Source organism: Sceloporus undulatus, chromosome 3, assembly GCF_019175285.1.
Source record: "Sceloporus undulatus isolate JIND9_A2432 ecotype Alabama chromosome 3, SceUnd_v1.1, whole genome shotgun sequence".
Lineage (NCBI taxonomy): Eukaryota > Metazoa > Chordata > Lepidosauria > Squamata > Phrynosomatidae > Sceloporus > Sceloporus undulatus.
The window spans coordinates 79,331,581-79,359,244 of NC_056524.1; the positions used below are offsets into that span (position 1 = coordinate 79,331,581).

The window sequence follows — 27,664 nt, forward strand, 5'->3', positions numbered from 1 at the left end:
TGTTTTCAGTTTATTCAGGCTACAGACAAATGTTTGCTTTGATTTTATTCATATAGTAAATGCTTTCCATGGAACTATTATCTGTATCTGAGGCCTAGTAAGTCAAATTGTCAACCCAAACAGATTCACATAACAGACAATAATATTAAATTGTACGAGTCAGATTATGTTCAGATTTTCAATTACTCATTGTCTTAATCTTCCAACACTTTTCCAACAGGAAGTGATCTTCCAAAATATGGCAAAATTGCCCTTTGTCTCCCTCGATACAGTGCACTTCCCACGCTCATTTTTCAAGTATGACCTGGTGACCTTCCAATGTCCTTATGGGGCTAATTTGCCCCCTTAACCTACAACAATGCCCAAATCAACATTATAGCCATAGTCCAGCAGGGAAATATGGATTCTTATTCATGTGGGCATAGGGTCTCTCCTTTACAGATATGGTGTTTTCACATGTGCAAACTGATGATGGGGGCAGGCAGGGTAGTGGACACCACCCTTTACATGTTTAAATAGCAATTTTCTAGGATGTCCAAAAAGCACTTATGTAATACTTAAAAATAAGTCACTGTTTTTATTTTTAATATTGCCATATTCCTTCACTATGTTCTTATTGTTAAACATACGATTTTATTTTAAAGCTTCTTATTCATTTGTTTGTTCATTTAAAAAATATTTTAACTTATCAAATTGGGAACTATGTATGTGTGTAATAGTTCTAATGAAATTTGTATTGTTCCCTCTCCTTCAGGCTCTAGTGAACGATATCCAGACAATCCAGCCCAGTTTGAATAGTGTTAATGAGAATGGAAAGAAAATGAAGAATGAAGCAGAGCCAGAGTTTGCATCAAAACTACAGAGTGAACTAAAAGAACTTAATGCTCAATGGGATCACATTTGCCAACAGGTACTCTATCTCATGCTGTGAGTGGTTATTTCTTAATGAAATTCCAGAAATCTCATTGGCATAGTTTCCCCCATTCTGTGCTCAACTGCTGAATGTGAGAGGCAGAGACAGGCATTTATTGTTTACACTAATAACCTCCCATCTTACTAGTTTTATCTGCTGTGTCAAAATACATGCAAGATAGAATTTAATGTGATCGTTCAATAATTATATTATATATTATAGATACAAATAGACCATTTTGCAATAAATAAATATTGTCTCACATATGTAAAATACTAGATAGATAGACAGATAGAGAGGCAGACAGACAGACCTAATTAATAGTTTTGTCTATATTGGCTTTCATACAATAAACATATTTTAGTATCATACATCTGCAAAAAATGGACAATAACACATCATTATGATTCAGAATTAAATAGCCTGGAACTACAAATTACAACATCTGTCAGTTACAAGCATCTGTCTGTTACAAGCTTTAAATGTCTCCAAGGTAGCCACAGACAGTAGAAAAGCAATTATACTGGAAAAGGCAAACCTGTAATGAAAAATTGGACAATAAAATCTGAATATCTTGATAACAGAATGCCATAAAAATTAAATTCATCCTGTATTACAAAATTAGACTACAGAGATTCCAGTCTAAAGAAATGTGATAAGTTAAAGGCAGAATTCTATTTTATATGATACATCACAGTGTTCTTGCACCTATGTATACTTGGTATCTTTTTGTATTGCTATTTGCACCATTTAATTTTGAGGTTTAAGAACAGTGCCCGTTTTAAAATAAAATAAAATACACAAAATTGAGGAGAGTTTGTGCAGTCCCTCTTAATTTAGAATCTTAAATTCGTTATGAAGTTCAGGCTGCTGCTTAGAGCCTCAGAAAAAGGTAGCAAGAAGATATAGCACCAGGGATAGCTCTGAGTGAGCACCTTGCTACATGGCAGTTACTGTTCAATTGAAGTTTATTATATTACTGGCCCATAACTATTCTTTCCAGGCTCTATCTATTTCTAGCATCTAGAAACTCTAGAGGAGAAAATTTCATGGCCTGCAGTCTGGCACCTCTCCAGGAGCATCTGCCTTACTTACTGCTGACTTTGGCACACTGAAATCTGGGATTGTACAGCACCTGGTGCTAGGTGGCCTGTCTCAAAGAAAGGACCAGGTTCAGGAAGTGCAAGGATTGTCTTGGACATTGTTCAAGAGTGCCAGGTTTTGGCCAGCATGTCAGAACATGCTATGTCAGGATTATCAGGATTATCCGGCTTGGATTCAACAGGGTTGGCAAGTGATGAGTGGGACCCAATCCTACTGGCTCTGTCCTAGGTTCTAATGTTAACATTGCCTTCTCAAGGATGTATCTAGGTACAGTTTGACCTGCAAGATGTTTTTATTTTAAATGTTATTCAACTTTTGGTTTCAAATATGACATCAAAAACACTTCCTCTCATTTCTTTTTGTTTAAAAAACCTTTTTTCCCTAATGTGAATTTTATACACAAAGCATTTCCTTTAGTATTCACTTAATTTCTGAACTAGTGTTTCCATTTCAACTTTCATTTTCAAGGCCTATGCTAAGAAGACAGCACTGAAGAGTGGTTTGGATAAGACTGTGAGTCTTCGAAAGGATTTGTCAGAGATGCATGAATGGATTACACAAGCAGAAGAAGAGTACCTTGAGAGGGATTTTGAATATAAAACACCAGATGAATTACAGAAAGCTGTTGAGGAACTCAAGGTAACAATGCAAATTGACTTTTCTCCCCCCCCACACACACACTTTGTATGCACTTTATATGCACTCCTGTTCTTTTGAAGCCATTGCTATACACAGTGTGTTTGCTAGTAGGAAATTATTGGGTATTTAAACATTGCTTTGAGAATCTCAAATTTGAAGGGATGGGTATCTTCCAGTAACATTTCAGTTTAGCAGCTGTTGTATGACATCAGCCTCTTCAAATAATTATATTGGTAGATGATATTTTTAGCAATTAATTGGATTATACATTGAATGTGTATGTGCCAATACTGTTGGGAGGTATCTACATCAAATTTTGTAGTTGTTCTCACATTCTCTTTCCTGTGATAATAGAGTCATATGGGATATTGAGAAGGCTATTATCCTTCTGGATACAGTTCCTCCCAAATTGTAATTTTCTTATTAATGAAACTTAAAAGTTTAAATAACATCATCCTCTCTCTCTCTTTCTCTCTCTCTCTGTTTACCTGCAGTGTTTGGTATAAGTTTTTGGAACAAGTGCTGAATTAGCTTGTTCCCTTAAATTATAACTATTACTTATAGTGGGGGAGGGGGTATGCTCCAGGCATTGGAAGGCAATATTCTCTTTTTTTGCTGCATCAAATATTTTCTGAAATACTGACTATTCCAGAACTCTGTAAGGCTGCATGCCATTACAGTCACTTTTTGGTCATTTCTCCATACATTTGTACCATGTAAGGTTGACTGTTTTAAATTGGGCAACACTCCAAAACATAATACAACATTTTCTTAAAGAGATTATGATCATTCACATTCTAAAACACTGCTTTTTTCAGATGAAAAATTAGTCTTCCAAGGGCTTTAGGGGGATTGTGGGGACTCCTAAGGGCCACACTGGAAACCCCCCCCCAAGCTGGTTGTATGGTTCCCATGTTACAATTATAGAATTATAATTATAGAAATAGTCACAATGACATAATCCCATTTTTATTCCAAGTCCATGTGGAATATCATATTAGGATAAAGCAGGATATAATTTAAATAAATAAAAGCATGCTATTGCAAGTGAGATTTACATTGCATAACAAAACAAGGAGGCTACTTACCTATCTTTAAATATTGGGTCTATGAAAGTTCTTGCAACATAGCTCTCAAATAGATGTCTTGGGATACACTTCATGCAGGGGTGGCCAGGTGTTGAAATTAAATTTGGGTAGAGGGGCATGTTTTTCTAATATTGCCCATCCTAGAAATAAGAGTCTGTGCAGTGTATCAGTGCCGCAGTGAGATTTTACTGGTTGCTCATATTCCTTGGTAATATGTTTTCAATCACATACTTTTCAAATAATGTAGAGTTGCCATTTGTTTGTCTGCTTGCTGTTAGATCAGCCCTTTCCCACTTACATTTCAAGGATCATAAACTTTACCACATATTTTTTTTGTTTTTTGTTTTGTTTACAGAGAGCAAAAGAGGAATCCATGCAGAAAGAGGTGAAAGTGAAGCTTCTCACAGACTCTGTGAACAATTTTATAGCAAGGGCTCCACCTGCAGCTCATGAGGCCTTAAAAAAAGAACTTGACATTCTAACTAAGAACTACCAGCGACTCTGTAGCAGGCTAAATGGAAAGTGCAAAACACTGGAGGTTAGTTCTTTTCCCCAGCTAAACTAGACCAGTTCAAATGGTAACAGTATAGCTAGTGGACATGAGTACTTTAGAAATGTTTGTCCTCAGAAATTCTTACTTTACATTTTTCATTAAAACTAACTTTGTTCAGAGATACCATAGTATTTCAACACGCACTACACATTCCAAGAATATGGAAACTAAGATTGCTATTAATCAGAGAATCTTTCCTTAAACAGCAGTATGATTGTAAGAGTGGATGCAATTTGGAAACTGGGGAGAAAGCTCCTGTATCACTTTTTTTTTTAAAAAAACAAACCCTGTTTTATGTAATACTAGATTTTTTAGGGGCTTAATTGTGGAACAAAGCCTCTCCGAACTTTAGTGTGTCCCCAAACAGCCTTTTTCATTTATTTAATACAACCTAATTTATAATTTTGAAATACCAAATTACTATGCAGGTTGAATATCCCTTATTCAGATTTCCAACATCCTAAATACTACAAAACTGAGAATTTTCCAATTGTTTCGGGTGGCTGAGATAGTGACACCTTTGTTTTCTCATGGTTCAGTGTACACAAACTTTGTTTCATGTACAAAATTATTTAAAAAAATTATTTATAAAATTATCTTTGGAGTATGAGGTGTATATGAAATGTATATGAATTTTATGTTTAGACTTAGGTAGCATCTCCAACATAACATTATGTATATGCAAATATTCCAAAATCCCCAAAATCTAAAATACTTCCTCCCCAAGAATTTCCTGTAAGGGACATTCAACCTGTATGTTACATATACATTGTTTTCAAGGTAAATAAAACAAAACATTTTTTGTATACTCAGCTGCTGATAAAAATATGTATTATTTTTTAAAACCTGTTCCTCAGGAGGTTTGGGCATGTTGGCGTGAACTACTGTTGTATTTAGAAGTTGAAAATAAGTGGCTGAATGAGGTAGAATCAAAACTTAAGGCAACAGAAAATATTCAGGATGGCATGGAAGAGATCTCAGAAGCACTAGATGTAAGTACTGATATTATTTATACATTGATATTTAGGAACCCACAGCCTTATCCTGTGTCTTTCCAGTGGACACTCACCAGTGGATCTCTCCTATATTGGCAGATCTTTTGTCTGCTGCAGAACTTCCCTTGCCACAAAAGCTTCAGGGGACTTTCCACTCAGGATCCAGTGGTAGAAAGTGAATTCTCAGTTGCTGCTGCTGCTGCTGATATTTATTTATATCCCACCTTTTCCCCAAATTAGCACTCAAAGCAGCTTACAATTTAATGTTTTAAGAATCCAAAAATTACAAAAGTTTTAAAAAATTAAGCAATCAGAAAAATTGAAATCTAGTTTATACACACATACACACACAAATCAGCACAGTGATTAGTAATATCCAGTGCATTGTGTAAATTGGGCCTTATATCAGTACTCATCAAAAATCTAGCAGAACAGAAACTTCTTCACTTGTCCACCAAGGGTATGTAGGGAGGGTGCCAATCTAACTTCTTTGGGAAGGGACTTCCAAAGTTTTATGGCAGCCACTAAGAAAGCCCTCTTGCATGTTCCTACCAGATATATATGTGAGAGTGGTGGGACAGGGAGAAGGACCTCAGCAGATCTCAGAGCATGGTCTGGTTCATAAGTTCATATAGTCATTCAAATAACCTAGACCTGAGCTGTGTAGGGCTTTTCCATCAAATGAAATGATGCTGTGAGTTCCAGCTACTGACTTTTACAATGTTAAGGCTTTATGCTACCTCAAAGCACAATATTCTTAACAGATTTGCAGTGTGTTGATATCTTTGTATCCATGCGGAAGTATTTTATTTCTTGGAATTTTTTTCTGTAATGTTTACATTTATTATTATCTATAGAGGTAATAGATAAGAAAACATTAGGTTTGGAGAGGTAACATAATTATTTGACAGAAATTGGAGGTGTCAAAAATAATAGTCATTTTAATCTTTAAAAAATCCAATTTCATTCAGAAGGCCCCCAAACATATCCTTTGTCAGCTAAAAATGTGGCATATTGCATTAATTGACTCATTGCTTAATGTCAAGAATTCTTTGTGAGAAAGGAATTCTTATCCCATACTTTGGGTGACATGGCAGTTGAAGTACAGTGTTGTCTACTGCAGATTTATTGTGTGCTTGTTTACTGTAAAACTAAATCCAGTGGGACTTACTCTGAAACAGTAATGGCATAGGATTACATTTTCTTCTACACTGTAACAACATTCCCTTTTTTATGTTTTCTTGTATTACTGCCATCCTGTTCCAGAGATAGTTGATGGGCAAAGCAGATTTTCATTAAAACCATAAGGTTTCCACAACTAACAAAGAAAAATCATCTGTCAGTATATTTAAGGATCAGTGCTCATTATTTTCATTGTTGCTTCCAAACAAAAAGACTCAGAGATATTCCAGCTATCAACATGTATGTCCACTGAGAAAAAATATTCAGCTGACAATAACAAAACCTCAGTTATTTCTGGTTGCATATTTTGATTAGTCTATCAGTGGCCAATTCAGGTGTAGCATGCATTGTAGCTACACTATTTAATGGGTTGAAGGTGCAAACTGGACTTTTCTGATGTCTTTCTAGTTACATTTCAGCTAATTTACCATCAAAAGTGTACTAATGTGTTGTATTTTTCATGACTATTCCTCTATTTTAATGGAATAAAGGGTTTCTGCCTTCTTTTCCCCCTGTTGTTGTTTTCTTAATGATTGCTTTGAATGTTTGGTCTAAGAGGAATGGCAAAAACAAATAATACAGTTTATGGATGTTTCAGTCTTTGGAAACATTAATGCAACACCCAGAAGACAACCGCAATCAAATTCGCGAGCTGGCACAGACTTTAACTGATGGTGGAGTTTTGGATGAACTGATCAATGAGAAACTGGAGAAATTCAATACTCGGTGGGAAGAGCTGCGACAGGAGGTACATTTTAAGAAATAATATCTCTTCCCCTACATTTTCTTTTAAACCCTGCATTTAGCATAAAAGATAGCTTCTTAAAACCTAAAGTTACCTTACAAAATAATATGTTGTGAAGTTGTGAAAGATAATAATGCAAGTTAGAAACCAGCAACTTTGCAGTGTGTGAGATTTGGATATGATTGGTTGAGCAAGGCCACACTACTATATATGTTGCAGTATTTGTGTGTTTTACTGGTTTTGGCTTTTGCAGGAAATCTACCTTTGTACTTCACTCCAGGGCTTTCAGAATATGAAGACACTCTTACTGTTTCACTGACATTAGAAAGATGCAGTGCTTTTAAAATGGCAATGTGATCACCTTCTGCTGAAGACAAAAACAGAATGGGGCTTGTTTCTAAACTTGCTGGAGCTTTGTCCATTTTCACTTTATTTACTTTGTGTAAAAAAAATGTACAGTCACCTCTGCTCTTTCCTTGTGGGTGACCCAAAAAGAAACAGGGTTGAACGTTTTCCACACCTACTAGAGGAAATAGCAGATGGTAAAGGAATTTCCAAGTAAGCACTTCTTTGTGGTCCTTATGTTGGGCAGAACTAATCAGTATCAAGTCCTATGTATCAATCACTGCAAGATATGGGAGAAATGGTAACAAATTTGTTTCTCCCCTGTACAAGCAACCACTTTCCCTCTAAAAGCGCTCAGTTAGAATCACAGAGTAAATGTGCACAACATGTTTTTAAAAAAAATGCTTAGCAGTGACTACTTTTTCAGTAGAAAAAGATTGGCTTCTCTTAGTGAAATATTGGAAGTGGAGGATGGAAAGACTTGATTATAGAGGATTTATCAGGAGAAATGTGAAACAGAAATTGGGATAAAATGGACATATCCAGTGAAACTGGAACTTCTCAACAGAGGACATTACTATATTGTTTTCTGATTGTTTGTTTTTTGTTTGTTTAAATTAGCTGACTAACTACTTATGGTTGAATAGAAAGCAAGATGTGATGAAATTCAATATGAGACATGGGATAGAGAGATAATGACTTTGGGAAGAGATAGAATTAAAGGAGTTATAGGGAGCAACAAGATGTTTATTGTCTTAAAGTTAAGACAAAATTAGGAGGAAGTAGTATTGTGAGAAGTTGAAGGCTTTCATGGCCAGCATTCATAGTTTTTTGTGGGTTTTTCAGGCTATCTGGCCATGTTCCAGAAAAGTTTCTTCCTGACATTTCACCAGCATCTGTGGCTGGCATCTTCAGAGAATGCTTTGCCTGGAAAAAGTTGGGTGTACATATGCTGTGTGAGCTTGGGAATGCAGGAGTGATTTGCATGTGTATTGTTCCGTGCTGATGGCAGGCCTCAGGCTAATGCAAAAGAGAATTAATGTCTGCTAATTGGTGATCATTATCTGCTGGGAAAGCCCCTGACTCTGAATGGTTTCCCATTTGCAATTGCTGAGTCCTTATTTTGCTATTCCTCAGAAAACTGATAGCCTAATTTTGTTCACTTTAAGGGTTTCTTCTTTCTTGTTGAAATTATCCAGATATTTATGGATTTCAATGGCTTCCCTGTGCATCCTGACATGGTAGTGGTTGGCCTGGTCCAGAATTTCAGTGTTTTCAAACAGTATTTATGCTCAGTATGGTTTGTGCATGTTCTGCTTCTGCTGATTTTTTTTCCTGGCTGCCCCAGTCCTGCAGTGTCTCTCATGTTCCTTGATCTTGTTTGCACACTGCGTTTGGTGGTCCCTATGTAGACTTGTCTGCAGCTGCATGGTATGCGGTAAACTCCTGCGGCTGTGAGAGGGTCTCTCTGGTCCTTGGCTGAGCGAAGCATTTGCTGGATTCTGTTTGTCAGTTTGTAAACCATTTGAAGGTTGTGCTTCCTCACCACTTTGCCTATTTTGTCTGTGATTCCTTTGATGTATGTTAAAAATGCCTTCCCTTTGGGTGGCTGCTTGTCTTCACTTCTCTGGGTTTTCCTGGGCCTGGCAGCCCTTCTGATGTCTGAGCTGGAATAACCATTGGCCTGTAGAGCCCAGTCCAGATGCTTCAGTTCATCTTCCAAGAAGTGGGGTTCGCAGATGCATTTTGCTCAATCTACCAGTGTTTTGATTGTGCTTCTTTTTTGTCCTGGGTGATGGTTGGAGTTCTTGTGCAGGTATCAGTCTGTATGTGTGGGTTTTCAGAACACTGTGTGACCCAAACGTAGTTTCAGTTTGCGGATGACTAGAACATCCAAAAATGGCAGTGTTCCTTTCTTTTCTTTTTACAAAGTGAATTGGATGTTGGGGTAGATGTTGTTCAGATGGTTCAGGAATACAGCCAGGAAACTGCACCGAAAAAGCCCACAACTTGGTTCCGATACGTGGATGACACTTTCACCATCTGGAGCCATGGAGAAGACCTGGCTGTATTCCTGAACTTGGTCGAACTTGGATTTTGCAGGGCAAGATTTTGTGAGGAAGGAATCCCTAGAATCATGCCATAGGTTTCAATGAATATATGTACAAAAGGTGTTTTTTTTAAAAAAAAAATTAAAGGTTATAACATACAAAGTGTACTAGTGGAAAAACAAGAAACAGCTAGAGAATCAAAATAAAATTATCTTTTTACAATATTGAGCTATCCTAACTCTAAACTTGAGGTCCCTTAAAGAGTGGAATAACTATACATATATGTGACAAGACTTGTAGTTTAAACCACCTACCTTCTGTGTTCTATACTCTCACTGTGAAATGACAAATCTCACTTCTCATTGAGGCTCTTCTCTCTTAATCATAATAAACTTTATTTGTACCCCACCTCTCTGTCAGCGACAATCGAGGCGGCTTACAGTTGAAACATCCATACAAACCCCATGTCCCAATAATTCCCACCCTCCCCTAAAATATCAGTTAAACAATTAACTATATTCTGATCACTTCCATTCCATTCCCCCCTTTACCCCCAACTCTAGTATGGAGGATGGACCTCTTTCTTGACAGTTACCTCCTCAGACCCTGCTGCTGAATCTGCCAGATTCTTTTGTTATATTTGTGGTGAATAGCATATTGACAGTTAATGAATGGGGACAACATGATGAATATTCCGCCATGTTTCATGGCCCTGACATGGAGAGAGTTTGTCTATAACCTTTTTTTCCCCCAGAGCGTGGGGGCTGTTCGCAGCATATTTTCCCACTGAAAATAATTATTTATATTACATAATCATATGACATTGTTTCATTTACAATGAAAAAAGTCTAGGATTTTGAAGCTCCATTTCTGAAGTTTCTGGCAATCAGCAGCTGGCATTTTTGGCATTATAGGATGTGACATTGGAAGACAAGAGCCACCAGGTTCCTTGATCTTCATCCCCACTACCTCACAGATCATCTAACAGGATATATTATATTATTCCCAAATAATATATGGAGATTGTTTTTACTTCATTCAAGATGTGGCTAAGCATTATATGCTTCCCTTTTGAAATTTGCCCATGGGAACTGAACTGTGGTTTTAGAATTAAATGTCATGTACAATATTGTCTTACAGACTTATAATCTCCAGGCATGTCAGAAAAAATGAAAAGTCATGTCAATAAAATTGGTATATAGGAATCTTTCAGTAAAACTGATGGTAAAATATTAGTTAAAAAACACAGTCTTATCATATGAAATGGCTCAGACTTTCTTTTTCTTGACATTTTCTGACTGAAAGGTATCACAGATGACAACCTATTATTTTTAGCACTATTCCTTAACTCTTTTAGAAATAGGTACAGTACACATATAGATTGTAGATGGAAATAGCAAATGGGATTAGACAGAGAAGTCTACAGGACAGTAGATGGCAGGACTTCATGAAATCCTCAAAATCCACAATGATGAATTTTTGAGAATCACAAGTGTAGTCCCTGGGATAAATGTGACCTCTAAGACTGGTTTTGAAGGCATTGATTCCTCCAAACTCACAGGACCACATTTTCTCTGTAGAAAGAATCTGGTGAATGGACTCTCCTGGAAATATCCATGAGAGGGTCTTCACCTTTTACAGAATCCTGGATTTCTTAAAGCTCAACACATGGTTAAATTGAATAATTAGAAAGAACACATTTTCCTAAAGGACAACTTGTCCTTCACTGTCTGTCTGTTCTTGCAATGTGTTGTGGAAATTCCTAGAGAGGTAATGGGGTCTCTGGATGTTATCAAAAAAGAGGCTGGGCAGTTCCCTGCTAGGGATGCTTTGCTGAAGATCCTGCTTTGGGCAGGGGCTTGGACTGGATGGTTCATGATGCTCCTTCCAACTGTATGTTTCTATGACTATGTATGACTGTATTTTTCAAATCTATTCCTCTTTTTATTTCATTATCTAATGGAAAGGTTACAATGGGAATAGAGGGGAGTGTATGTGTGGCTAGAATACAGTGCAGTTATGACAATATTTTAAAATGGTTGAAGTTGTGTTGTAACTATGGGCCCAAACAGACAGACCAAAATAAAGTTGCTTTGGTTCACTTTGGAGTTTAAATGATACATGCATTTTAAGAGGCCAGAAGCTGTGCTAAAGCTATGCTCTAGTCCTTAGAACTGGATCATGGCTTTGGCATGACTTCGAGCCTCTTAGGATGCCTGCATCATTTAAACAGCATACCTCCAAAGTGACCCGAAGCAGCTTTATTTTGGCCTGTCTGTTCGGTCCCAATAATTGCACCAGGATATATTAAGCCATAATAGTGATTGTTCACAATAATGTACATTTACCATTGGGAACATGGTTGCTAGGTTCTATAATAACTGACATAAGAAAGAATGCAAAGGACATTATTGTTTTATTTCCTATGGATAAATGCTTTCAGAAAGTTGTTCTTCTGTATCCCTGATTCTGTGCTGGTAACCTAAGTGACTTTAGAAAGATGAATCCAGGGACTGAAGCAAAATGACTGATGTCCTTAGTATGAAATTTAATCACTTGGTTTCCAGACATCATATCACAGAGTAGGCTTAAAGTGATAGAACTTACTGTGTGATAATATTCGAAAAGTCTGACTATTACATTGCTCTAACACTTAGTGGATGTTACAGAACTGTTAACTGTAAATGGTCATTTATATATATAGTGAAACATGAACTCTGGGGAGACCGTGGCAAAGCATAAAAATCTGATTACTCCTTAAGCTATGCTCCGAGGCACTATTTATATCGTATGTGCTAATTTGTTTTATAAACAGAGCTTTTATCCCTCTCACTTTTATCCTTCTCACTTGTTGCAATGGATTATCTTAAAATGGCCTGTGATGACGGTAACTCTGTTCTGAAGAAAGGAAATCACTTGAGATATCTAATGAGATTAGGGGGTACCACAGGCTTCAGAATGAAAAAGTGTCTAAGGAGAATGCTTGTGCTTAGTTTGGAAACAGACTTCTACTCACCATAGACTTGCTTATTATTTGTTTTCGTTATTTAGGACTTTGTTTAAATATTGCAAATTTCTGTGTGGTTATTTCTTTAGAAAATCAAAATGGCTGGGAAAAAAAGAAGAAATTTGTCTTACAGAAAGGTTGTTGTGTTTCAACTGTAAATTCTATTGTGTTTGTGTTTTTGAACAGCACTTTTAAGATATTTCAGTGTTTAATCTCTGTCCTCCATTCTTCCTTTTTAGGCTGTGAGAAGACAAAAGGTTCTTGAACAAAGTATCCATTCTGCCCAGGAGATTGACAAAACCCTTCAGTTAATTCAAGAGTCTCTTGCCTTCATTGATCGACAGTTAACAGGTTACATTGCAGACAGAATTGATGCGGCACAAGTACCTCAAGAAGCACAGGTGAGTCCTGTTAGCTTAAGAGTCTTATTATTTTATCATTCAAATGATGAATAACATTTTAAATTGTATTGTCTTCATTTTGGTTTTTACCCATTTATGATGATTTCTAGAATGTTCAGTGGTCCCACGTAGGCAGCCTAATTTTCAATCCATTTCTTGCCAAATTAATGTTGAATATAAAACTGATACCATACATAGTAGCATTGCCTTCAAAGGGGGCAATGTGCATTTCAGTAAATTCTTGAAATGCACATTTTATCTATCCTAGTGCTGTCAAAATTCATTTTATGACACTAAATTAAATATTACTGCATGTTGATGAAGGTTAAGTTGTAACACTGAAGTAACAAAATGAGTATTTTAAGTGTCTGCCTTTTTTATTTTTCCGTTATCCATCATCTTTAGTGTTTATAGTGGACTTCTTAGTAAAGCTGATTATATACACATGAACCCTTTACATAATCACAGATACTCCATTTTAATTAGTTGATCATCACATGCTCGCAATCTCATATAGAAATAAATAAGTAAAGGAATAACAATGTATCATTCCCTTTTATTACTAGGTCTGTCAATGTTTTGCTTAATATTTGAGATATATTCCTAGGCTCTGTAACTTTTGTTAATTCTGTTTATTGACAAAGAAATATTAAGTGAAGTGAAATGCTTTTCTGTGGATACTTAAAAATGGATGGAATACATTATTAGGATATAAAAATTAGTGCATGTTTTCTATTTATTATTATTATTATTATTATTATTATTATTATTATTTATAAGGCCAAATAAAAAACAATAGCTTTAGCAAGATTAAGTTATATTCCTCAACCTTTAAGCTTGAATGTACATTGAACAACACTTCCATAGTCCCTTTTATGCCTGGTTGCCATTTGATTCATTATCTATAAACTCTCCTCCTTTTTAATTTTTTTGTATTAAACCATAGTTTTCTGTTTGTATCCTCAGAGTATGATTGCCCATCCAAACTTTGTCATTTCTAACATTATTTTCTGCATGGTTTCCATTTTGGATGGATCTTTTTCACAACAAGATACCAATTTTATCAAAATTTCACATTTTTGGTGACAGTGAAGAAAACTTGCAAGAACAGATGATTGAAAATGTATAGCTATGGCTACAGCATAGGAGGATGAACCCTGTGCAATATGGTTTGTTGTGCATTTATGATTGTCAGTTAATTTGCTCCAAATGATAGCCCAAATGCCTGTGCTATTCCTCAGAAAACATCAGATAGTTTTGCAAATATATATATAATTATATTCTTCATGTTAAAAAAAATAGTGTCCTAAACAGTACATTAGTAAGTGGGGGAAAATTACCCACGTTTTCTCACCTCCATACACCTCTATGTCCTTGATCAAGACCCATTCAGGTTCTTTTGTCAAAGCTTTAGGTTGATAATTGTTTTATTTTATCATGCTTGACATTACATCCACCTGGTGGCAATGGCATGAAATACACCCATCATAAAACCTTTGAGCTTTTATTATTTTGATTTATTTGTGGTCCAGTTATTGTGAAGAATTGAAATAATTAGGGGGATTTTACTATGATATCTAACAGGTGGGAAATTTTGAACTATTTACAACTATAGTCAGTATAAATATAGTCAAGATGACTCTCATGTATGGACTAAGTTCTTAAGCAGTTCAGCAACAGAAAGAAAACTTCCTCTTCTGTGACAATGAGAATGTGCTTCCCCCACACACCCAAATTACAGAAGAGGAAGTGAAATTGAGGGATGAAATAGGTAAAGTTAACTTTGTATGGATGACTTGGATGACAATGGATTTGAGAGATATTAAGATGATACATAATTTAGATTAGTAATTTGATAACAAATTCATTGGCACATAGGATGTTGGCTGTAATGAGTCAGCACACTGGTTCAGCTCAGTGTTGTCTACAGTGGGAGTGGGTAAGCTTTTCTTCTTAAATGATCACATCTAGTTTGGGTTTAGGAGCCATGGATTGTGCACATATACATATCTCCAGAGATACAGAGGCATTCTTCTTTCCTTCGTAGCTAGATTCAGCCTGTATTTATGCATCTTGTTTTACACCTCTGTGTGAAGGTAAGAAAGAGCTGAGATTTCTAGTTCTTTGCAGTTATTGCAAGCTACTGTTACAATGATATTGGAAATGAAGTCAGTGAGGGCTGTGATAGGTTTGCTATTTGTCCTGGGAAATTGGCAAAATCCCAGATTGAAGGACTAAAACATGTCCTGGCTGGCTGAAGAATTCCAGATTCTTCCTTCGCTGCTGCACTATGGGTAGATTAAAATGTGGCAGTGTCAATAAAAATGAAACTATGCAAAAAGACTGGCACTGGCAGGAATCTCATCCCACTTTACAAGCTGTGGCTGCTCCTGCACAGGCATAGCATTGCCACTTTATTCTTGCATTCCCCCCTTCACCCAATAGGCCAAGAAGGCAGGAAAGGAAAGGAGGCAGACAGAGACAATCTTGTATTGTCTGATGAGTGTGTCGGCTGCTTAGCCTGCTTTAGCCTAGGGCTAGGCAACAAGATAGAAGTTCACTTCCAAGCAGCTTTGCACAATTCCTTTACTCTCTGGGGCTGCTTGGAAGCCTCCCTCTCTTCACAGCAGCTAGGAGGGGAAAAGAAGAATAAAAAGAGTCCTTATTACTGATAACGAGATTGAAACATGATGGTAGAAAACTGCAATTGTTAATGTGTTGAATTGGCACAATCAGAATACAAATTAATAATATGCATAATTAAAATAATTTGCATAATATGAAAATTAGATGCCTGGCTATGAGGGGCTGGAATATTGCAACCCTCAATGTAGCCTCAATGCTACTAACAGTGGTGCTGGAACAGAAGCTTTCTCCTTTCTGCCACTGCCTATCTGTTTAGAAAATGTAAGGGACATGCATCCTGTGGTCCACCGCTTGTGCATTCCTAGTCTCCAGTAACTGAAAATGGGTGTTTACAGTTTCTGGCAACAGTTTCCCCATCCCTTTCAGATATGTTTGGGATTGAACCTGGTGCTATTTCATGTATACTATGTTATCTCGTCTCTTTAGTTGTATCGCAGATTATGGACTGATAGTTTCATGATAATTAGATTCCAGTTTATATCCATGCCCCATGAAATAGATCATAAGGCAAAATATCACAATGATTTCATATGGTTTGGATCCTACATAATTTTCATAAACATTTGGATAATATAACCAAGTTAATTTTTAAAAAAATTAGTGGAGGGATGAAACAAACTTACATCATGTTCTAGTTTCCAGAAACAGTATAAGTATGACCTCATTCTGTTGACAGAGCACACTTTACAATTACATGGCTTGCCCTCTTTTTCATGTAATATTTTAATTCATTCAGTTGAATTTAATTCAATTGTCATTTTTTTTCACAGATGGTGATTCTCCTTTTAATTTTCTCTTCTTAATGTCAGGGGTGGAGATACTACCTTAAATTTTTTTGAACAAGGCAATTTTAAAAGGCTCTCCATAGAAGGTTACATAACACTTTAACATACTGTCTATTTCTCTCAAATTGGTCTGATCTTCTCTGATAAAAGTTGTTCAATTATGCTTTTCAAATAATGCGTAAAATAATGATACTGTATGAAAAATACTATAAAACAAAACAAAAGCCCAAATTTAACTGATTAGTCACTTTCACAGACAGAAACAATCATGTTTGGTATTCCACAGAGGTAACATAGCCACAAGAGCCAGTGTGGTGTGGTGGTATGATCATTGGATTACGACTATGGAGATCAGGGTTAGATTCCCCACTCAGCCATGGAAACCCACTGGGTGACCTTGATGAATCACACAATCTCAGCCCCCCAAAAATCCCCAAATAGGTTTGCTTTAGGGTTGTCATAAGTTGGAAACACCTTGAAGCCACACAACAGCAATAGCAACAGCAATATGCATTCACATTAATAACCTCTTCAGTATTATCACCAAAGTTTAGAGAAGTTAAACACAAATTAGTCATCCCTCCTTTCTGTTACCTTTTTATCTTCTCTGTAAGGATTTTGAATGTAATTTGTGTTGCCCTTTATATGTGGATGAATCACAGTATTTTGGAACAGATGTTTTTATACTACTCTATGTTTTATACTTCTTTTGTTTGATTCTTAATTTTACCAAAACTGTATTCATAAACCATTTTAATTCTTTTCTATTCATTATGTGATAAATGTTTGGATGGCCTTTTTCACCAGCTCCTACCTTATTGTCTTGGTAGTCCTTTTTCTTTCTCCATTTTTTTTTTTTTTTTGGATTTTGTCCAAAGTAGATTTACTAGACACAGTAAAACAAGAAATTGAAAGTATAAACATTGCAATACTTGGAGTGGGTGAGCTAAAGTGGACAGGAATGGGAAATTTGAGTCAGATAATTACACACTGTCTAACTCAGAAAATGAAAATATAAGAAGAAATGTAGAGGCATTAATAAATATGCAGGAGATATATAGCAAAACCTTGCAAAGGATATAATGCAAAGTATTATCAAATAGTATAAATACTTTAGGGGAAACCCATAGATATAACTGAAAGGGATCTGGGAGTCCAAGTAGACCACAAATTGAACATGAGTCAACAGTGTGATGCGGCAGCTAACAAGGCCAATGCGATTTTAGGCTGCATCAATAGAAGTATAGTGTCTAGATCAAGGGACGTAATAGTGCCACTCTATTTTGCTCTGGTCAGGTCCCACCTGGAATATTATGTCCCGTTCTGGGCACCACAATTTAAAAAGGATGTTGAGAAACTGGAGTGACCAAAATGGTGAAGGGTCTGGAAACCATGTCCTGGGAGGAATGACTTAAGGAGCTGGGGATGTTTAGCCTGGAGAAGAGAAGGTTAAGAGGTGATATGATAGCCCTGCTTAAATATTTGAAGGGATGTCATATTGGGGAGGGAGCTAACTTGTTTTCTGTTGCTCCAAAGACTAGGATATGGAGCAGTGGGTGCAACCTCCAGGAAAAGAGATTCCACCTCGACATTAGGAGGAACCTCCTGACAATAAGGGCTGTTCGACAGTGGAACACACTCCCTTGAAGTGTAGTGGAGTCTCCTTCCTTAGAGGTCTTTAAACAGAGGCTTGATGGCCATCTGTCGGGGATGCTTTGATTGAGAGTTCCTGCTTCCAACTCTATGATTTCTGAGAACGCTTTTGAAAAGTTCTCAGAAATTGCGCCCCCTGGAATGGATTGGGGACGCGATTGGAACACCCGGAAGCAGTCACGGCATTCCTGCATGCGGTAAACTGCGTTCTGGGGACCATCACGTTCCCAGAACGCACCCTCTTTAGAATGCAACTTGCCCATTCCTGGGCCCGTGCAGTAAAGTTCAGCGATTCTATGATTCTATTAGTCTATGATTCTAAGTTTATGTTCCAACAACAGAGGCAAAAGAAGAACAAATTGAAAGATTCTGTTCTGGAACTGCTAATATAAAAAAATGACAGTAGTGCTAAAGAAGAACACTAAACCAAGTATTGTGCCGAAATACAATCTGAAGAACACCCCCAAAGTATAAATAAAGTTAAAAAAATAAATTTGCACTATTAAGCCTAATTGATCAGGAGCTAGAAGAATTTTGAACTGAAGCCAAGGACATTGTCAGGGAGAATGCAAAAATACACTCTTTGCAGTCAAAAAGAAAGAGACACCTCAGCGGATGACAGTGTCATAACACACTCATTATAGTCAGAAGATTCAGAAGATTCAGATACAGACAAGTCAGATTTCAAAGAATGTATAGTTTATGAAGATGGTGGCCTCTCCAGATTTGAAGAGCTGGTGGCTGAAGCACTAGGGGCCCCATACTCCCCAGCAGGAGGTATCAGATGGTTAGGACATGCTGCCAACCTTTCAAGATCATCAAAGAGATAATATACTGATCTCAGTGGTTGTTAAATAGAATTCTTTAAGCTGCTGACTCCTTAAGCAGCTGGTGTTTTGAGAAAGCTGCTTATAAATCTCCCAGGAGCTCCCTGGCATTTTTGTTGCTTTCAACTGTTCTGTCTTGGTAACTTACAGTACTCTTTGGCATCAGTGTTTTCTTGACCTTGGAGTGATCACAAATGATGATTCTGGTTTATGCCTTGCTGGCTTCATTTATCTAGACTACTGATTTACTGTAATGGTATCTGGGCCAGCTAATGACCATGCTCCTGTTGCTCCCTTCATCTTGATGGAACTTGTGATTGACGTGAAGTGAATTAATTAGTTCTTATACTTTACCTGATTTCAGGGTCACTTGTTGACAGGAGAAGTCAGCAAGTGACTCTGGCAGTTAAGGACAGATAAGAAGCAACCGTAAAATGGAGACAAATAGAATCAGAATCCTTAATACAACTGCTAGCTGATTTGTGTGTTGGCCAATGGGAATTACTATAATGATCAATGCAGACAAATAGAAGATGATAACAAAAATAATAATGAAAAACTCCAGAAGGTTTGAGAAATCAAAGGGAATTTAAACTAAGAGTGGGGATGCTCTATGACCAGCAGGGGGACACAGTACATGACCAATTAGAAATTAAAAGGTAGTGAAAACAATATATGGAAGAATTTAAGCTTCAAGCTACAAGGACAGAATCTAATCTAGTTCTGACTAAAATCTGTCAACAAATGTGGAAAACAAAAGAATGATCCACAGACTGGAAAGGGGACATCAGATATTGTAGTAATCACAGGACCATTGCATCATTAGAAGGGCGGTATACAAATAAAATTATTATTATTATTATTATTATTATTATTATTATTATTATTATTATTTTCCATGCTGGCAAAGTGTGGCTCAAAATTCTATAACAAAACCAAAAACGTCATATATGGAGTGAGAAATGCCAGAGTGAGAAATGTCAGATGGATTCAGGAAGGGAAGAGGCACTATGGATCATATTGCAAACATATGTTTGATAATGGAATAGACCAAGGAATTTCAAAAGAAAATCAGCCTGTTCTTTATAGATTATATCAAATCCTTCAGTTGTGTATGTAACTCATGAAAAACTATGGAGTGCTCTTAAATAATTGGGTGTGCCACAACATTTCATTGTGGTGATGTGTAACACGCCCTCAGTACAGGAAGATACTAACGGGATAGAATATGGAGAAACTGAATACTTTCCAGTTGGCAAGGGCGGTTATTCAAGGCTGCACTTTATTACCCTATCTGTTTAATAAGTGGAAGAAAGGAAGTACCATAATCATAGGGTTTTATCCAGTAACTCATAAGCCAGCTTCTACTTGTTAATGGGCTCTTCTCCTTCCTGTTCTTGCCATGCATCTCCTACCCTCTCACAAAGTTTGGTCTGAAAGGTACCAGAGCACAAAATGTAGGTAGTCTTTGTTCCATATGCCAATATGCAGCCCTGGATTAACTCCATGAGTTCTTACAGAGGCTGGATATGTAATCTTAAATATTTCCTTACAAAAATAATCTATTTTGATTTCAAATGCATTGCCTTTTTTCTAACAGAAAATTCAGTCAGAGTTGGCAAGCCATGAGATTAGCTTGGATGAAATGAAAAAACGCAACCGAGGTAAAGATATTGCCAAAAGGACAGTCTCCCAAATCGATATTTCACAGGTTTGCAAACTTCATTTTCTTTTACATATTCAAACTCTTCTTTATAATGTTCAACTATAATGTACAATAATGTAGAAATATAAAGAAATGAATCATTGATAACAAGGGTTATCGATTTCTTGTACCTTAGCAAGTGTTTAATTATTTCTTTTGGCTTAGTTTACAGCATATTTAATTGGCTTATGGTGAGGCAGAGGAGAGGAGAGAAGATATGTTTATTCACTGAGATTTCAAAACCTAATTTTTTCAGTATAGAATAGCTAAAGTGAGACGCCTAGTTGGTTTCATTTACACTAATATCCCACTGTCACCAACAAAACAAAACCAGAGTGATGTCTGTTTTCTTAAAAATGTAAAACCAATTTGGTGATGCACTTAGGGCTTTATTTATTGCACAATCACTCTGTTGCCATATGGCAAATATTACTGAAAGAGCAGTCAGATGATTTTTTTTAAAGGCCCATTTAGTTTTCACAAGCCTTTCTTTTCATCATCACTGTAGGGTTGTGGTTCCCCCCCCCCCCGCCCATGTATCCTAACCTTCATATATTGGAAGGTGAAAATGAATAAAATCACCTTTTTTCCTGAAAGACATTATCTTGCCAATAGTCAAATCTTGCTTACTGTATTGTATCATTTTTGGTGTTACCTGCTGTTCCTAAAATAGTCAGAGGTACAGTTACTTCTAAATCTGAAGGTGCAAATCCAACACCCCAGACTCCAATCTCAATGCCCTCCTCAGTGCAACAAATGCAACAAGCACCAATGGCTTACTCATTCAAAGTGATATGATAAAGCACAGACAAGCCTTTCGAGATGTCAGCTGCATTCTTGTGCCTTTTTAAAAGTATCTACTAAAGTCTAGCATCACACTTATCCAATTGGAGGCTGCCTTGAAGAGTGTGGATGAGGAACACTGAAGCCACTGGGATGCAAATACTATTCATGTAAATATATTTAATGTTTATTTATTTCCCAGCTGAAAAATAAAATTCCCAACAGGAAATTAAATTGCAAAAAAATAATGCAGAAGGACGAATTATGCAGTTTCTTCCTGCTATCCACACATCTCAAAATGTTGAGGAAATAATTCTTCATAGAAGGACTTGGGCTTTCTTTTTACACAATATGGGCTTTTCAAGTGGCTGTGCAGGTGGAGGGGCAAAGGCAGATGTCAAGCAAAGAAGCTTGTCCCTTTCTGGCTATCATCACAGGTGATGGTGACTGAAGGGTTCATCTGGCCCCTCCAATCTTCACAGCCACATGGCCAGCTGGAGGAATGGGGAAGCCATTCCTCTCTTCAGCTGGGTATGTGGCCATGCAAGTAAGAAGAGGTGGGGCAGTGAGGAAGATCCCCATCATAGTTATGATAGCCTCCTTTCTTCATTGCTTCCTCTACGTCCTCCCAGCTGTCATGAAAAAGCAAGAAAAAGAACAGTCTAGTGGGACAAAACTCCCCCCCTTACAAAGCATTCCTAAAGACCACACAGAATTGGTATTTTGGATAGTTTTCTCTCTGATTCATGAAAGTCTTTATAAGAATCAATGATTTAATCACACTTATTCCTGGTATCTCTAGAAACAGTGGGGGGGGGTTGTATGTGCGTGTGTCTTTTCCCCACACAAAAAAACATTTTGTGCAAAAAACACACCAATCTCCATATGTATTTTACACACACACACACACACACACACACACACCACATGTATTTCACATAAAGAAATACATATGGGACTTTTGTGCAAAAATTGTGAATTTACAGAAAAACATGATTTCTCAAAAGAAGGGCAGTGTGAATACCAAACAAAAAGTCTTCACAATTACTCATTTTACTCACATAGGGGGAAAAGCTATAGACATTTTTGGACCCTGCATGAAATTTATTTTCCTAGAAGACACTGATAGGGTGGGATGGCTTTCTTCTCTGGTCATGTATCCCTGAGGCAGTTAGTGCTTCCCCAATTGCAGTATTTTGAAAATACTTTAAGTGAAGTATTTTTAATTGAAGAAAGAGGGCAGCTACAGTTTTCTACTTTTCTCCACAATTTGAAGAAATTTGTAAGTGGATAAAAAAAGTCCCAATTTTAATCATACAAATTCAGTAGGCACAAGAAATCTCAGCAGAGATGATCTTGTATGGGCATGCCTTACAGGTGTTAACATGGGTTGTGGGGGGGGGGGATTGTAGTTGCTCAATTGAAGTCTAAAATGGTTGAATTTACAGGAATTCAAGTCCAAATTTTAAGAGTTAAACACTCAAAAATATAGATGGATGGTCAATTCCAGTTTATCCCTTGTTCAGATTTTTTTTTAAAAAAATGCTAATTCTTTTGATCGCTAATATGACAATACTTGAAAATTCCTAATAAAAATGAAATGAAAAGAAATTCTCACCCATTGCTATTTTTAGTGAGCTCAAAAATTTTGCAGAAGTCCCGCTGCACTGGTCACACACTTCCAGCCCTAGAGCACATCCCGCCTCACAGGTATAGTCAGGGGACTTTTCACACTAGTATACATATAGCACTATGATTTCACTGTAAGTGGCATGGTTTCATCCTTGGGAATCCTGGGATTTGTAGTTTAGGGAGGGGTATTTTTAACTCTCATCCAGAGATCTCTAGAACCTCAGCAAACAAGAAAGCTCCACATTTCATGTGATGTAGTCAAAATGAGTCATAGTGCTATAAGTGCATAGCACGAAAGGACACTACATCATCAGCATGTTTTTACATACATGTTTTATATGTAAAAAGGTGAATGCTAAGAACAATTAGCCAACACTGTCCTGAGGATGTAGAAATGAGATCACTCTTTGCCCCATTATAAGTCTGCAGAAACCTATAACTGTGTGTGTGTGTAACTGTAAATCACTCCTCAGAATACCACAGCACAGACTTTTTATCTGTGTACTCTTTCTAATTGTTTTCCTGTATCATATGCCTTAGAAAAAACTACAAGATGTCTTCGTGAAGTTTCGCTTGTTTCAAAAGCCAGCAAATTTTGAGCAGCGGTTACAAGAATGTAAAAGAATTTTGGATGAGGTAAAATTGCAAGTGCCAAAGTTGGAGATGAGGAGTGTGGAGCAGGAAGCAGTGCAGTCACAGCTGGATCATTGTATGGTGAGTATTGTCATTGCAGCAGTTCACAAACAACACCATATATTCAATTTGTTAATATACAGTCCGCCCTTGCCTTACCCAGGGGATCCGTTCTGGCCTCCACCCCCTGCGTAAGGCAAAAAAATGTTTGCTCAAGCCCCATTCTCCCAGCAGCATCCATGTAAGCCACCTATAACGAGCCCACGTATGGCGCGGGTTCACTGTATATTATATAATCACACACACACACACGTTATATTATATAATAAAAAAAACCCAGCCTCATGAGTGCTTTCTTGTCCATTTTATCAAGTCTCTTGTACAGTTCTCAGCCAGCATTATAACTACATTCTGTTTACTCCCTTCACTATTTGTATGTCTGTCTACTCATCTTAGCTTTAGACAATATCTTATGTCTAGCCTTTAAAACTGAACTTGTCACCTGATTATCATACCCAGAAATTTTGCATTTTTATTGCTCTTCTATCACACAATCTGTTCATCCATAGCTATGTTTATTATCACACACAGACGGGATAGGGATGGGACGTCTTTATCCTGTCATTATCTCGCTAACTGTGTTAGCATGAAAGGTTTTCCAATTGTAGTATTGACCCATCATTAAAGCAGCATTGCAATAACATGAACTTCCGTTAATGCAAAATGCCAGCCAATGACAGGTTAATGACAGGATCTCTGCAAAATCATCTGAAAGTATTTTGCATGAGCGCAGTCAATTATGCTTTTCAGACAGGTTAATGATGGGATCTGCTTGATGTCATCTGAAAGTCCTTCCTGCGATTGTGTGGGAAGGACAGGACAGGAATGGGACAGGGACATGATAACCCTGTGTGATAATCTCCTATGTTCCTAGACACTTCACTCCATACATCAAATGAAGAAGACTTAAGTCTATAAAAGCTTATGCTACCAACTTCTTTCTCTCAGTTAGTTTGAAAGGTGCTGCAAGATCACTTTGCATACCATTTATTCAAATAATCTACCATTTCTGTATGTGACCCCGAATATTAATCTGCATCACCCCCATGAGAGGGACTTTGGGCAGTAATGCATAGTTTCTGGCCTCTCTGAAATAGGGAGACAAGTTTAAATTGAGCCATGGCAGTTATGCCATGGCAAGAGGAGGCTTGGGGGCATGGCCAGGGGTGATTTGAGCTATACTACCCTCAGCTCTTCATTCTTACATGAGCGATCAACCCACCTTCCTGCCAGTGGTAAATTTCAGGGTAGGAATTTTTTCCCTTTTCCACAGGCTTTTTGCCTACCCCATACTCTTCCCAGTTGGATGTGGATAAGTGGCTAGGATGGTGTCTATGTAGGTTGTCATTTGGCAGGAGTGAGGGTAGATTTAGAGTTCAGTGAGCACCTAGGTCACTCTTTTGGTGAAAGGAAGGTCTCTGAAACTACTTCTTTAGGTCTTGGGACCAGGGAGGAGGTGAATGAGACTGCCTTTGAGGCTGGCTTGAAAGATAAACCCTCTCTTTAATCCCCGTGGCTTGAGAGACAGACTTTCTGGTTGGTCCTCCTGATGTAGAGTAACCCAGTTTTTGGGTTTTCTTTGGGGCTCAGGTGTGATTGCCCAGAGGAAGCTGCTGAGGTGGTCTGGGAAAAAGACCACTGGCTGCAGATGCTCCCACATTAGGCTACTCCCCTCCTTAGTTGCAGTTCCATTAAGAAATCAATAAATAATCCAATTTCAACCCATGTTTTGGTGTCTGTTTCATTATTGTGTCTTGTCTCATTGTTTTCAGTTTGATCAGCAAAAGTAAAAACATTTTTTCTCTTTTTCACATGTATATTGGCTAGAAACTGTATAAAACTCTTAGTGAAGTGAAATCAGAAGTGGAAACAGTCATAAAAACTGGCCGTCAGATCGTACAGAAACAACAAACAGAGACTCCTAAAGAACTGGATGAAAGACTCACAGCTTTGAAATTGCAGTATAATGATCTGGGTGCCAAGGTATGTTCCCCACCTTTTACTACAAAATTAATTGTTGTGTCTTTCTTTTAAAGTAAAAAAACATCTTATTCTTTTAAAAGAAGTTTCCTTTATTTTCTTAAATTATTCTTGTTTGTGTTTGCTTTCCTATTAATAAAATACATCACTTCCATTAGGTGAATATTTAGAGAAGCTAAATAAATATTCAAATAATGTAACTAAACTATTTCATTTCATCTAAGTTCAAATTTTCTGTGAAATATATCCTAGCCCTTTGAAATAACTTGTAACTGGGTTTAAAAAACTTTGCCCTGATCTCTTATTCACATTTAATAGGCAAGCAATGGGAACTACATTTAGCATAAAAATATATTAAGTATGGCATTGACCTGCTCATGGTTTTTCAATGCACTGGTGTGAGTTCAGGGGTAACACACATACACACTTTTTCAGACTGATCCAGTGAGTCCTGATTATAGCTGAGAATAGTTGGAGAGATTGTTCAGGCTTTACAGTCATTTCCCACACAAAATAAACTTTCTTCTAAAGAGATGCTCACTCTGAGATTTTCTTCCTACTTGAAACCTGGGGACCGTCAAAGTTTCCCAAGACTCTAGCCACATCTTCTGACCTGAAGTCATATAAATGCTCACCAACACATTTATATTCAATGTGTCTTTCTTCTTGCATTTTATTTAAACTACTCTAAAATTCAAGTACAATATTTTAAGTAGAACATTTCAGTAGAAAAATACTTAGTGGGGTAATAATAATAATAATAATAATAATAATAATAATAATAATAATAATAATAATAATAATAATTATTATTATTATTTATACCCCACAAAGTATTTTTACTAAAGTCTTAGTAAAATAATAATAATAATAATAATAATAATAATAATAATAATAATAATAAAAAATAAATCATTGAAGTAGAATTATAAGCATAAAATGGAGGAAGGGAAGGAGTAGAAGGAATGTAGCAGAACCTTTTAGACTAACTGGCTTTTCTTTGGGCATGGGTTTTCAAGGATATGAACCCACTTCTTCATATGCAGAAGTTGGTTTATACCCATGAAAGGTATTCCCTGTTGACAAGGTTGTCAAGTCGTGTCTAACCACAGGGGGAAGTGCTCATCTCCGTTACTAATCCAAAGAGCCAGCATTGCCCAGCATTATTGCACAGATCATGAAAGCTCATGTTAAAATAAAAACTAGTTCATCTTAAGGGTGCAGATATTCTTTTTATCTCCCATCCTTCTCTTTTTCCTTTTTATGTTGCAAGAGACTAACACTACTTTTTTCAAAAGATAAAAACATGTCACTTCTAATTAATTTTGCATCTCTGCCTATTCCATGCTCTCCTCTGAATTACTAAGACTGTACAAAAAAATTGCAGATCCTTGTGTCTGTTTTACAGAATTTATCTAGTCTTTGTAAGTGTTCTAAAAATTGTCATTAAAATCACGTATGCAGTCTGAAAAAGTGTGTATGTATATTACCCCTGAACTCACACCAGTGCATTGAAAACCATGAGCAGGTCAATGAGACTGTGGAAGAGACAGTTAGTCCCATCATGTTTTGTTTGGTGAGGGGAGAGAAGAGGTCCAGATGCCTTTTTGTGCAAGTCCATACAGGAACAGTGAAGAGTATGGAAAGTATTCTCAGTAGACTAACATTAAGTGTTCCACAAGCCATTTCACCAGTGTAAGACCTGAACAAATTCCACATTTGTCACATCTTGCAAATGTGGGTAAGGACTTGTGGGATGGTAGCTTTAGTGGAGATGGTTGCAATTACCACAACCATGAGCACATTTTGCTGTCTGATCAGTTGTCAAAAATCCCCACCACAACTCTCTGTTACCTGGGCTGGACTCAATTCTGGACGTATTTATCCAAATTCATTTTATGCAGTGACATGCATAATCATCACCCTGAAATACTGCA

General features: G+C 37.0%; 1 protein-coding gene across 13 annotated transcripts in view; it reads left to right on the top strand.

Moving 5' to 3' along the window:
* Window positions 1–27,664, top strand: part of DMD (dystrophin) — a 1,477,396-nt gene that overhangs the window by 673,464 nt on the left and 776,268 nt on the right. For all 13 annotated transcript variants that reach the window (XM_042458881.1, XM_042458877.1, XM_042458883.1 and 10 more), the window contains 9 exons: window positions 755–910; window positions 2,486–2,656; window positions 4,100–4,282; window positions 5,155–5,289; window positions 7,073–7,222; window positions 12,862–13,023; window positions 20,535–20,645; window positions 23,595–23,768; window positions 25,575–25,730. In XM_042458881.1, the coding sequence (XP_042314815.1) occupies window positions 755–910; window positions 2,486–2,656; window positions 4,100–4,282; window positions 5,155–5,289; window positions 7,073–7,222; window positions 12,862–13,023; window positions 20,535–20,645; window positions 23,595–23,768; window positions 25,575–25,730 (1,398 nt within the window). The remainder of the gene's footprint in view (window positions 1–754; window positions 911–2,485; window positions 2,657–4,099; window positions 4,283–5,154; window positions 5,290–7,072; window positions 7,223–12,861; window positions 13,024–20,534; window positions 20,646–23,594; window positions 23,769–25,574; window positions 25,731–27,664) is intronic.